The 13,517-nt window shown below is 49.3% G+C and overlaps 1 protein-coding gene across 4 annotated transcripts in view; it reads left to right on the forward strand.

Annotated features, from left to right (window-relative positions):
* The window catches only part of TRNAU1AP (tRNA selenocysteine 1 associated protein 1), a 29,429-nt gene extending 18,769 nt beyond the window's left edge, over window positions 1-10,660 (forward strand). For 2 of the 4 annotated variants that reach the window (XM_032952744.2, XM_032952743.2), the window contains exons 8-10: window positions 1,973-2,144; window positions 6,313-6,346; window positions 8,962-10,660. In XM_032952744.2, coding sequence (XP_032808635.1) covers window positions 1,973-2,144; window positions 6,313-6,346; window positions 8,962-9,095 — 340 coding nt within the window. In that variant the 3' untranslated portion in view covers window positions 9,096-10,660. Of the gene's footprint in view, window positions 1-1,972; window positions 2,145-6,312; window positions 6,347-6,580; window positions 6,643-8,961 lie in introns of those variants that run through there. The other 2 variants (XM_032952745.2, XM_076066615.1) reach the window with 2 other exon arrangements.
* The last annotated feature ends 2,857 nt before the right edge of the window (window positions 10,661-13,517 follow it).

The raw sequence follows: 13,517 nt of genomic DNA on the forward strand, positions 1-13,517 counted from the left end.
GCCCGTGGGCAATGTCCCCTGCTGTTGATGAACGCCGCGGAGATGTACAATGCCAGTTGGCTAAATCTATTCCAGTAGAGCAATGCCTCGGGGCAACTTCTTCTTCTGAAGTGCTCACAACTAAAATTATATTGGTATGCTTGTACATACATATGCGTGTATGTTCATATAGGGCGCCACGGTGGCGAGATGTTAACTACCTCGCGTGGTATACAGGAGGTCGTGTGTTCGATCCCAACCCTGACGCCTGCTGTATATTTGGAGTTTGCATTTTCTCCCCGTGGTCGCACGGATTTTTCTCCGGGTCCTCCGGTTTTTCCCTCCACATTTAGAGTCAACGTGCGTTTAGAGGGTTTGACCGCTATAAATTTCAACACGATAAGCCACTTCGTTGAGCTATCATTCGTGATTGAAGAGCTACGTAGCTCAGTGGACCTTACCTGGTGGAATAAAAATAGTTTAATGTATGTGAATGGTGTATATTTATAACCAGTTAAGAGCCCTCTGACAAAGGGCCGTGCGCAATGGCCCGTTGAGAAACCCTTTGCCTCATTTTTATTGGGAGACCTTGAGAGCGTTGCAGTACCCTCCCTGGCTGCGGTTACCGCTTGTTAAGTTTCACGATTCATTGTTTCAGGAGGGTCTTTCCAAGTTTTCGCAGTGGGTGGTCGGGGAGCAATGATCGCTGTGCAGATTCCGATCGTGTAATTTGCGGGTAATTTTTCACGTTTGACGAATTTTGACGATGGCGCCGGCACACAATGGCCTACTCTTACGGATGACATCAGGCGATCTATTACTTTGAGTTTTTTTTTTTATTGCAGCGCGACGCGAGCCCGGCACAATACGCCAATCGCAAACGGACGGGAACCACAAACACCTCGAACAGCAACTAGAATTTGGCGCGGCAGGACCTCGTGAAGGGAGGATATTAGACTCGCTACCCCACCCGATTGGTGACCACGTGCAGGGACGTGAAGATTTATATTGGGTGAGGGGAAAGGGCGAAGGGGAAATGTAATTCGCAAACTGGAGGAAGACAGGGGGAGGGGGACACCGGGGGATCTTTAACATCCAGTGTGAGGGTAGACAGTGCGTAGCAGGTTTAAGGTTGATATGCCCACAGTGATAACCGGGGCGGCCACTGGAATTCGATCCGCGAACGCAATTTGCCACTCGGCCACGTCACCGCCACTGAGTCGAATGGTCCACCCTTGTACATGTTGACCGCTGCTATTGTGGCCGTTTATATCTTCAGAGCTGATCTGGGAAACAGAAGTGTGAAGTTTGTGTACTCATTGTCTGTATGTTGGTTACATGTGTTCGCGCTATAAATAGGTTCTCTTTATCAATCCTGTCTCCGAGGGCACTGACTTAACAGTGATAACGTTCCACTCTGCGATTGTGTACATATATGCGTGCACATAATGTATGTTCATGTGTGTGTGTGTACACTTTATGTGGAGTGGTACTGCAGCGGTTAGCACGTTGCGCTTCAAACCTGGCTACCGAGTTTGGTTCACGCTCCCAGACAACACCAATGACGATCATCTGAACCAGTCTTGGGCTTCCCCTAGGTCGGCTGTGCCATGAATGAGTACCTGGTGTGGTGTGTAAACATTGCAATATGTGTTATATGTACACTGGGGCAAGTGATGTTAGTGAGTAGCACCTATGAAGGCCGGCACGGCATTCGAAGGGGTGGGTGGTCAGCAGCACACCCGGCCGCCTTTGTCTCCCAAGTGGCAATGTTTACACACTGCCCCAGTTACTCTATTGAGCCCAAGACGACCTAGGAGAGGCCCAGGACCGGTTTAGTTCATCGTCACTGGTGTTGGCCGTGAGCGGGAATCGAACTTGAGTGCCCTGGTTTGTAGCGCAGCACGAAAATATGTACGTATGTATGCCGGTGTATTTATGCGTGTCTGTGTGTGCGTCTGTTTGTGCCCACCCTGAACCCATGTGCTCTCAGTGCCAGCGGTGCTGGGAGGTCTCGGCAGGAGTACGGACAGAGCCAAGGCTACAGCTACGGGCAGTACTACCAGCCCTACCCCAACTACTACACACAGTGGGGATACGACCAGTACACAGGAAGCTACAGCTACAGCATGCCTCAGTATGGCTACACCCAGAGCTCCATGCAGGTGTGTATATGGGTGCTTGTGCGTGCGTGCATGTATGTGCTTGTGTGTAGCGGTAGCGTAGCGGTAAGCACGCTGCACTACGAACCTGGCGACGCGAGTTCGATTCCCGCTCACGGCAAAGACTGGCGACGATTATCTGAACCCGTCCTGGGCATCCCCAAGGTCGACTCAACCTCACGTGTGTACCTTGGTTGATGTGTATACATTGCCACGAGAGAGACAACGGTGACCGGGTGTGCTGCTGGCCACCCAAGCCCCTCTTTTGCAATGCCGGCCTTCTTAGGTACTCGCTAATAGCACTTGCCCCAACAGTCTGTTAAGGCTATATGGGGGATCTTTGTCTTTGTGTGCATGTGGCACAGGGGGGGCACCATTCAGTCGTTAGTGCACTGCAAGATGCACCCAACAACCAGAGTTTGATTCCTAGCCACGGCTAACATCAATGGAAATTAATCTGCACTCGGTCCAGGGCTTCCCATACATATGTCAACTCGGCCTTGAATGAGACTTTCTGCAGCGTATAAACATCAGCATTGGGGAGACGGGCAGCCGGAGTGAGAACGCGGTGTGCCAACCTTAGCAGGTGATCGAAATCTTTTTGCGTGGATGTGGAGAGTGGTGGCATATAGCAAATGGATAGGTTCGTTTAAAATGTATTCTTACGCGCACCATGCATACCTTTAATCATGAGCGCGAGATCCGATTCTTTGCAATTTATACAAAATACACCCAGTCGATGGACTTCGGTTACATCTTGGCTAATCGCACGTAAAAAAACGACAGAACACAAACCAAAATGAGAATCGTGACAACTCATATAATTGCCGGGGCTGGAGCGCATCGTTCACTGCCTAGCCGGCACACTGCCACTGTGAACCTCGCAACCTAGGTTCGATTCCCAGCCGCAGATAACAACACCACCGTTCAACTGGTTGTCTAGATTTGCTATCGGCCTTCGCTCGGTCAGCCTTCATGTGTGCCTGGCGCGGTGCCTGACAGTGCCGGCACTGGGCAGTCCATGAAGTTACTGAATGAGACACTGCCATCAGTGCAGTGCCAACTGCCACTGCGCAACATTCATACACATTCATAATGAAGGTTTTTAGGTTCTTTCGGTAAAGTCACGTAGAATGAGAATAAAATAATAAATTGATAAAATAAAATAACACAATAATATTCTCACGACGTTTCGGCCACAACACAAGCGGCCTTCATCAGGTGAAGGGACGAGACTGTCTGGTAGGACAGCGCTGGAGTGAAAGAGCCACGTTCAAGACAGTCTCGTCCCTTCACCTGATGAAGGCTGCTTGTGTTGTGGCCGAAACGTCGTGATAATATTATTGTGTTATTTTATCAATTTATTATTTTATTCTCATTCTACGTGACTTTACCGAAAGAACCAAAGAAGATGAATCATTGCAGTCACGAAAGCTTTAAATCGAAATTTAAGGTTTTTAGGGTTAGATCGTGTAAGTATGAGTGTGTCGTTAACCCGCCACCACCCGACACAGCCAATCAGGCAGGTTTGTCATGTTAACAAAATGTGCCAATTGCTTTCTACGTCAGCCCACACGGTGTGTTGGGGCGTAAACCCACACCATTTACAATTTTGAGTACGACGTTTCTCTGGTCATTACAGCCAGCATCATCAGGCGAATTTTTTCCAGAATTGCGAAGGGATCTACCTGCTTCCGGTCTTAAATAGAGCAAGATGTGCGTCATCACTGTGAGCCGGATGTTTTCAGCTTATCATTAACACGTTTCGCTAGTAGTTTCACGAATGGTCTTATCATGAGAAAGTCGTCTCGTCTCTTTTGAGAACACGTTGACCTAATGGGTTGTTCCCTTTCAATTGGGTTTTTTTTTATATATATATAAAGTATAATGAAGCACACGGTTCAGACCACATACGCCGCATACGTTGGTCACGTCAACTTTGTGACCGGCAAACTGTGGAAGGCGTATGCATGACATGTTTTTTACCATAAATTACCGTAACATTGACGGAGGGCTTTTGTGATCGCTCAACACTCCAAAGCTTCACCCTACCCGCATTGACCGGCGTGGTGAAGTATAGTCGTATAACCCGAGAGGTTCCGTCGTCCAGCAGTGGATGTACAAAATGGGCTGTACGTGTATAATACGGCTCAAAGCTGATCACAGCTCCTATCGGTGTGGAAGGATGTCGAGTAAATCATTGAGTGTGAGCGCACGGTCAAGGAAGGTGAGCTCGAAGTAAAAAGTTTCTGTTAAATAATGCTGATACCTGTTTCAACCAATTTATGCATTCATAGATTAGTTCCTGTGAGTTCCCCCCCTCCAGTTTCATCGGCATCGCGTCATGAGCTAAAGAATATATTTCTAAATCTCACGCAGCAGTGAATGACCGCATTTTGGAGAACTGCCTGCAGAAGGAGATATCAAACAACTACTTCTGAGATCTTTAAAAATTACCTCTTAACTGCACGAAATGGGCACTGCACTTTCCCACCCACCCACTCTGTGACAGACGCAAATGTGTGTTGCTTGTCCATCAAAACAAATTAAGCGAAAAATGAAATTTAATGGAATAGTTTTTTTTTATTCATGCAGTCAATGTGGCCGCTGCATTGGCGAGATGTTAACTCTCTCGCCTGGTGTGCAGGAGGGCGTGGGTTCGATCGCAACCCTGATGCCTATATATTTGGAGTTTGTATGTGTCCTCTCCCCGTGGTTGCATTTAGAAACATGCGTTTATAGCATTTGGCTGCTGTACATTTACACATGGTAAGCCACTTAGTTCAGCAATCATTTGTGTCCAGGTCGCTTCTGCAAAAAGAGATATATAGCACAGTGGGGCCTTACCTGGTAAAACAAAAAATGTCGTTTAGTTTTTTTGGTGACCGTGCTGATACCGTAGGCTCACTCCACGTGAGAATCCACCTTAATCACAGGCGGCTTCCCACGAGTCAAACCCCTAGGCCCTTGGCGGTGCTGGCTCAGTGCTGTGACCTCAAAACCACCACCAAGGGATCTTCTTACTCTTGGATTTTTCCATCTTGGTGTTGCGGATGGTATTGTACCATGGGAGGTGATAAGCTACTCGCTGCTATGCCTGGAAAATTTAGCTTTTCATTCCAAGGATAATTCAAAAACCGTTAAGCCAGGGTTCGGCAACCAACGTAACATGAAGAGCCTTTTTTTTCTCTCGAATTCCGTTATATAAAAAAGAGATTTCAAGAGCCGCAATGCATGTCCTTAATAAATAACGTCAGGAAGAAGTTCTTGGAGAGCCTCCATGCAGCTCTGGAGGTGCAGGTTGCCGACCCCTGCCCTAAACCACTTGATAACTTTCCACAAAGCCCCGACAAGATTGCCAATGAAAACCTTTCAAATGAGATTTTTTTTTTAATTCAAACATTATACATGCTACTACATAAAAGTGTTTTAACGATCAACTTTATTTTGTGTGACCAGTCGGTGAGAACTGAAGAGACCAAGATGAGTCTCATTTACCAGCGTGACCTGGGTTGCCAAAATGCCGAAACTAAAACGGATAAAGTACAGGAATTAAACAAATATTTATCGTGATGGGCGCATGTGCATCAGACCGATTTTTCGTAGCCGTTAACTTGCGCATCACGTAGGGGGTCCATTTGTGTTGAGCGTTCACGCGTTTCTGTGCGTGCATTTCTCTGTACGGTCGCCTCGAACTGAGCCGCTCCCTTGACGGAGTGGCTTGTCAGCTTGGACTATCTATACGTGATTGTCTGTTGATGGTATTTTTAATTGAATGCCTTATAAAGATCATACCAATGGTTGATGATGATTATAATTGGAGGTGTCATGATTCTGTGCCCCCCTTGTCGATCAGTGAATGGCCGCGGTTCGTTCAGGTTCATGGTACGATGCAAGATTCGATTATTCTGGTCACGTTTTTGGTGAATGCAGTGACCTCTGTTAGCCGGAGCGGTCACGCGCGCGAGAACCCCCTTACGCGCGACATGTCCAAATCAAACGTCAATGCGCACGCGCGCGCGCATACCCGAATCCGATTCTTGTGATCGTGAGCTCGGCAATCAATATCAATTGTATTGATTGACAATGACGACGACGACGATAACGATGTTTTTGTTTTTATTAATAACACTGTTCTTGTCTTGGGTTTTTTTGTTGTTGTTGTTGACAGTGTTATGAAGATCTGGGAGACGATGCCTTGGAAGGTTAGTTTGATGGCTTTGTAAATAAACCCTAGAAATCATTGCATGACATCGTGCGTGAACGTGCTTGTGTACCCGCGCGGTCTTTGTGAGTGTCGTGGCGGCAGTGCGGGTGTGCACAACGGGAGGGGGGGGGGGAGGTGTGGGTGGGGCGGATCGGGGCGGGGGGGGGGGGTTTGGGGGGGTGGGGTTGGGACATTTTACTTTTATTTTTCCATTTGTTTGTTCGTTGTGCAGACCGACACAAATAAAGCTCCAACACTGAAGCAGTGAAAATGAAAAAAGGGCGTCCGAATTTATTGCGAAGTCCTTGTGCTCATTACACCCGAGGTCCGCCGTCGTCCCGCCAAGTCGCTTTAGGGCAATCGTTGTGCTTGTGTTATATCTGCCGTCCAGCCCGCTCATCCGCACGGGGCCAGGCTGGTCGCTCGCGCTTTAAATGGTGACGCAGCTCAAAACAAATAGCTCCCGGACGTGCGGACTAGGGTTGCCGCGGGGTGGGGGCGCTGCGATACTGCGATCACTCTGGGGCCCACGGTAACCGCTTGGTGTGTTTGGGCGGAATTTCGTTATAACGACTGCTTAGGTTTTCACTTGTTAGCGATGTACAGGCGTCCGATGTGTTTTCGGGTCGCGCTGCGCGTTGTTTGGCACAATGTCCGACGTTTTGCTCGACGGGCTGCTTCTGGAACGGAATTTCTGTTTGGTTCGGGCGAGATGAATCTCGCGCCGTTTCACTCGGTAGTCGTCGGACATCGTTCGGAACAACACGCGGCACAATCTGTGATCACATCGGGGGCTGTCCATCGTATCATGTTTGTCGTTGCTAATTTAATTTTATATGTTTATTTTCACTATCAAATAGTTATGAGTTACCCAAGTGCATGGGTTAAACCCATGCAAATCGTGCTTTTCACAAAAATATCCAGAATAATTTTAGGCATGGCGGTTATGTGACTTCATGATTTTCATAGTGTCTTGTGTAGCTGACCGCATGTGCACCGCATGCATTATGGGTAGTTACGATTAGGTAGACTCGTATTGAATGCACTGCATTTAGAATTGCGGTAAAGCACGAAGAAAACAAAATAAACACTTTGAAAGTTTTGGAAAAGACGTTGCGATAATCTTCGTAGCGTGAAACTAGTACCCTACTGTGACGACGATACCGCCGCAGCCCTAGCACCTCGGCCTGGCGTTTCGACGCGGGTTTGAGGCTCCGCCAGCGAGCAAAAAAAAAAAAAGACTTAAAATCGACTTTCAGGTGTGCGGCCGAAACGCTCTGGCGACGTTACTGCAGTGCAACGGGTGTACTCTGTAGCGATGTCCCTGAAGTGGCATGCCGGAATGCCGCTTAAAGTAATCATCGCTTAACGAACGAAGGATTTCGGGCTGTTGTGTGTCGGACCTCGGACCGCCCAAGCCACACAGCCTGGCTTTGTGTCTTACAGAAAGTTGAGGGCGTTTTCTGCTCTTCGGGCTGCGTCTCTCTAAAGCGAGAAGCAGCGTGCGGTGCGGTGCGGCGTAGCTCACGGCCTCACGGAGCGCAGGGTCCCCACGTGGCTGGGCGCAACAAACGCTGCAGCGTCGAGAGGGGCATGACGATGCGTGGGGCTCCTTGGCTGTGCCGCGAACGTTGCTTCACCGTCGCCCTTTACAAAACGAGTATATCGTGGCCGGGGGGTTGGCGCTCCTCTGAATTGCTTGGCGCCGAGCCACAGAGGTGGAAACCAGTCGGTGTCCATAGCCACGTGCGTTGTTGACCTTTCACAAAGTGGCACCCGCCCACAAAGCACGATGTGCCGATCCCCATCCGCGTTTTTTTGATTGTGCCCTTCCGACCGAGTTCGCAATCAGCGGGGCCTCTTGGCCCGCGTGTCGGCGCTGGAGAACGTTGCGCGCGAAGTGCGCTGCACTGTTTGGTCGTACAATTTTAAAAATGTTCACCGACGTGGGGCGTTACAGTAACGCGCGCTGTTGCGACTCGGCTGAGTGATTCATGCGTACTAACCGTATGCATCAAGTGCTGGCAAGTGATGGTGGCATGATGGAACGGGCAAAGCACTGTGCTCTTGAGCAGAGAGTGCAGTTACACGATGTGCACCCAAGTGGGAGAGCAGTGAATTTTCCACTTTTTTTCCATTAAATGTGTCATCACACAATCATGTACTTCCAAAACTAATGTAAAATTTTGTCGAGCTGCTCATATTCTGGTTGGTGGAAGTGTTTTTTTGTTTGCAGGAGAAGAGAAATACTTGATTCGCCGTTTTTTACATCTTTTGTTTTATTAACGGCTCCGTAAAAAAAAAAATTTGACAAGGCTATGGTCGTTCATTCCCTTCCCCTCCCCCGTTCCCTTTGCCATCTCCAACCTCCCCCCCCACCCCCAACCGCTCCTCCGTTGTTCTTCATCTCGTCACTCCGCATCGCACTATGCCCCCGACTCCCACAATCCCTTCCCCGCCTGCCCTCGTCTCTTCCGTCATTCCCGGTGGCCTGTCCCCCTCGCCCCCCCCCCGCCCCCCCCACACACCCTTGCTCCCACCCCCCCCCTTGCCCCCCCTGTTTGTGGACTCCCGGTTGCACGCCACCGTGGCTCAATGTGTGCAACCGAGCAGACCCCGAGCCCAAACTGGACGTCGACGAAGCCAACCTGGAGCTGATGGAGCAAAGCGAAGAGCTGTACCACGCCATCATGGCGTGCCACTGGCAGCCTCTCGACCCTCCGCCCACCTCGGAGCTCGCCGCCTGACAAAACACTCGCCCACCGGCACCGTCACCGTCACCGCCATCGTATCCACGTGTGCTCCGGTTGTTGCGCCACACGCCGGCAATAAATTGGGGAAAAAGGACTGTCGGGTATTTGCTGGTGAAATTGCGTTCAGGCTTGCGCCGCCACGCCACAACGGGAGTCGACTCTGAAGGTGGGGCCGTGTTTTGTCGGCTGTGCCAATGCGCGGGCGGTCGGAATGAGAGTGCGGTTATTGTCACTGGCGGCGGAGGTTGGGATTTGAACCGGTGAGCTTTTGACCCAATGGTGACCTCTCCGACCTCTCGGGCCACCCGACGCCGCGGGGGGAGACGGTTCGCCCAACACGCCATCGGTGCCGTACCCACAACGCTGCGGAAGCTGTTGGGTCACCGATTATTATTATTTTTTTAAAACGAGTATAACGTGATGCAAAGGATACGGCTCAACGTGGCAAATTAACAATCGGCCTTGCCCCCCCCCCCTCCCACGCACGTTCACCTGCTCGCGGTGCTTGCGGAGCAGTGCTGAGTGATGTGAATCGTATGCACGGATTGAAGATAACTCGCTTTAGGGAGCATAAGTGTTTAAACAAAAAAAAACCCAGCGCTGTATATTTGCTGTTATTTGTGCATCGCCTTATGTAGGTGGGGGAAGTGTTTAAATGTTCTCGCCGTGACTTTGGCAGTGAGAAACTGGCTGCGTCGTTATGCTCACGAGCTCTAACAAGGGCAAATTCAGATGATACAATTCCCGGCTTCTCGTGACACCGCAGTACAATGTTGGTGGCACGGTTGTCGTCGGGCATTCAACCCAAGGTCACGGACAGGGAACTCTGAACAGCATTGACTCCTGATCACGTGCGAACCCTGCCTGCCTGCCTGGCCCGTCGCTCTGAAGACCCTGGCCGGTTGCTTGTGCATCGTCACCGAACACACCCCGCTTGGCACGTGCACACGCACGGCTGCGTTTGCACGTGCTGTCCCATCTGCATGGGGCAACGCGTTGGGCGTTGTGGCTGTGCGCGAGTCGGGAGTGGCTCCGTGGGATTGCGGGGTTCCTAGTGGAGTCGGTTTGGAGGGCGCGATGAGGAATCTTTTTTTTTGTAATCCCGAAAGCCATCTGGCGGGGGTGTTGATCGTCACTGAGAGTGACCTCGACAGAACTTGCGCGCCGGTGCACGTGGCCGGCTCTCTTATTTGCGTGACGTTTACCGTTCGTTACGGAAGCAGACGCCGTGGTGGTTCGGGTTCGTGTTTGCGGGAATATCGATTGCGTGGAGTGTTGTAAACGGGATTAAATTGAGTGTATATTTCTGGGTTCAAACGCAGGGCCCTCTTGATGTAGGGAGGACAAGGGGCACACGTGATCTGAAGCCGAGAGGATATGGGTTCGCACCCAAGGCGAGGTCCAGTCTCGTCACAATTAGTGATCAGCTGTGTTGCCCAGACTGGCTTTTACATGCCTAAGAATTATGACATTATCTGCTACCAGTGTCCATGTGAAACACCATTTTATTTACAAAACGGAAGGAGTATTTTCCGAGTAAAGAAATTCCTTGTTTTGGATTCGGTCTGTGTGTTGGCGTGTGTGTGTGTTGGCGTGTGTGTGTGTGTTGGCGTGTGTGTGTGTGTTGGCGTGTGGGGAGCGGTGGCGTGTGTGTGTTGGCGTGTGTGTGATGGCGTGTGTGTGATGGCGTGTGTGTGTTGGCGTGTGTGTGTGTGGTGGCGTGTGTGTGTGTTGGCGTGTGGGGAGCGGTGGCGTGTGTGTGTTGGCGTGTGTGTTGGTGTGTGTGTGTGTTGGTGTGCGTGTGTTGGCGTGTGTGTGTGTTGGCGTGCGTGTGTGTGTTGGCGTGTGTGTTGGTGTGTGTGTGTGTGTTGGTGTGCGTGTGTTGGCGTGTGTGTGTGTTGGCGTGTGGGGAGCGGTGGCGTATTTGGTTCGTGCACTGCGCTCCAACTTCAGCGACCCGAGTTCGACTCCCGCTCACAACGGTAACAATTATTTGAACCGGCTCTAGGCCTCCCCTAGGTCAACGCAGCCTCAAATAATTACCTGGCGTGGTGTGAAAAAACATCGCCAACTCGGGAGACAGGCTGCCAGGCATGGTGCTGGCCACCCCCTTTATGTGCCGTATCAGCCTTCACGGCTTCTCGCGCCCCTTCACGGCTTCTCGCGAACAGCACTTCCACCAACAGTCTATATTTAGGCGATCTTTGTGTGATGTTAAAAAGAGCCTGATTTTACATGATAACACGTTCGAATTTGTGATAAAACTTGGACTTAATTAGCCTAGGACAAAGCATGCTTTTCCCATCGCATTTCCAGCTATAATTTTAAACTGACTTTGTTGCGTTGCAAAAGTTAGACCTTGTTCTATACTTATATATTTTTTATATGGAAATAGCTGGTAGTATATGCTTAACGTTTTACAATTTTGATTTAAAGCTTTCGTGACTGCAGTAATTCATATTCTTAGTTTTTTCGGTAAAGTCACGTTGAAGAGAAACAACAAAATAACAAAATATATATAAAACAATAAAAAATTCTCACGACGTTTCGACCATAACTCAAACGGTCATCATCAGGTGTGTCGGTTTGCATGACACACCTGATGATGACCGTTTGAGTTATGGTCGAAACGTGAGAATTTTTTTATTGTTTTATATATATTTTGTTATTTTGTTGTTTCTCTTCAACGTGACTTTACCGAAAAAACTAAGAATATGTTTTACAATTTATTCAGCTTTTTACTCAATTTCAAATCAATTTTGCTAATAAATATCTTAGGAGCGACATGCACTGCCTCGGGACTGTTCTTGTCACGTTAGTAACGCACTTCGCGATCCCCTTCCCTGCTCTTCGTATTCTCTCCCGAGCAACATTTACCCAACGGTGTTCAGCTGCGTGCGTGTATCGGAACGAGCTCGCATTCCCGTCACCGTGTATTCGCGCCCGTCTGAACGCTGCCATCGTCGGTAGTTAAAGTTGGCGGCATTTAACCCGGAGAGACTTGGAGAGAGAAAGAGAGAGAGAGGGGTGTAGCCGCTGATGATGGATGCACGTTGTTGTTCTGTTGTGGGCCGTGATGGGGGGGATGAGCCGGACGTTGTGTATCGTTGCGCGCCTGTGACCCGGCGCTGTGCAGGTCGGCTTGGCGCAGGGTTCGACACCCGCAATAACAAGAAGAGGCATTCATTTTTTTTCAAATTCGGTGTGAAAAGAAACCTCAAATATTTCAAGAGCCGCAATGCAATGTGAATACGAGACCGGTTGTCCTTAATGAATAACGCACGCGGCCCTGAAGCTACAAGTTTGCCGACCCCTGCCCAAGGTAGAACTGGATTTCTATGGTAACTGGACTTCCATGGTAACTGGACTTCCATGGTAACTGGACTTCCATGGTAACCGGACTTCCATGGTAACTGGACTTCCATGGTAACTGGACTTCTATGGTAACTGGATTTCTATGGTAACTGGACTTCCATGGTAACTGGACTTCCATGGTAACTGGACTTCCATGGTAACTGGACTTCCATGGTAACTGGACTTCCATGGTAACTGGATTTCTATGGTAACTGGACTTCCATGGTCAACTGGACGTCCATGGTAACTGGACTTTCATGGTAACTGGACTTTCATGGTAACTGGACTTTCATGGTCAACTGGACTTTCATGGTAACTGGACTTTCATGGTAACTGGACTTTCATGGTAACTGGACTTCCATGATCAACTGGACTTCTATGGTAACTGGACTTCTAGGGTCAACTGGACTTCTATGGTAACTGGACGTCCATGGTAACTGGACTTCCATGGTCAACTGGACTTCCATGGTAACTGGACTTCCATGGTAACTGGACTTCCATGGTAACTGGACTTTAATGGTAAATGGACTTCCATGGTCAACTGGACTTCTATGGTAACTGGACTTCCATGGTAACTGGACTTCCATGGTAACTGGACTTCCATGGTAACTGGACTTCTATGGTAACTGGACTTCTATGGTCAACTGGACGTCCATGGTCAACTGGACGTCCATGGTCAACTGGACTTCCATGGTAACTGGACTTCCATGGTAACTGGACTTCCATGGTAACTGGACTTCTATGGTCAACTGGACTTCTATGGTGACTGGACTTCTATGGTCAACTGGACTTCCATGGTGACTGGACTTCTATGGTCAACTGGACTTCTATGGTAACTGGACTTCCATGGTAACTGGACTTCTATGGTCAACTGGACTTCTATGGTCAACTGGACTTCCATGGTAACTGGACTTCTATGGTAACTGGACTTCCACGGTAACTGGACTTCTATGGTAACTGGACTTCCATGGTAACTGGACTTCTATGGTAACTGCACTTTCATGGTAACTGGACTTCTATGGTAACTGGACTTCCATGGTAACTGGACTTCCATGGTAACTG

The sequence above is a fragment of the Petromyzon marinus genome, chromosome 12 (assembly GCF_048934315.1).
Source record: "Petromyzon marinus isolate PM22_M1 ecotype Great Lakes invasive population chromosome 12, UKy_Petmar_22M1.pri1.0, whole genome shotgun sequence".
In the NCBI taxonomy this organism is placed as follows: domain Eukaryota; kingdom Metazoa; phylum Chordata; class Hyperoartia; order Petromyzontiformes; family Petromyzontidae; genus Petromyzon; species Petromyzon marinus.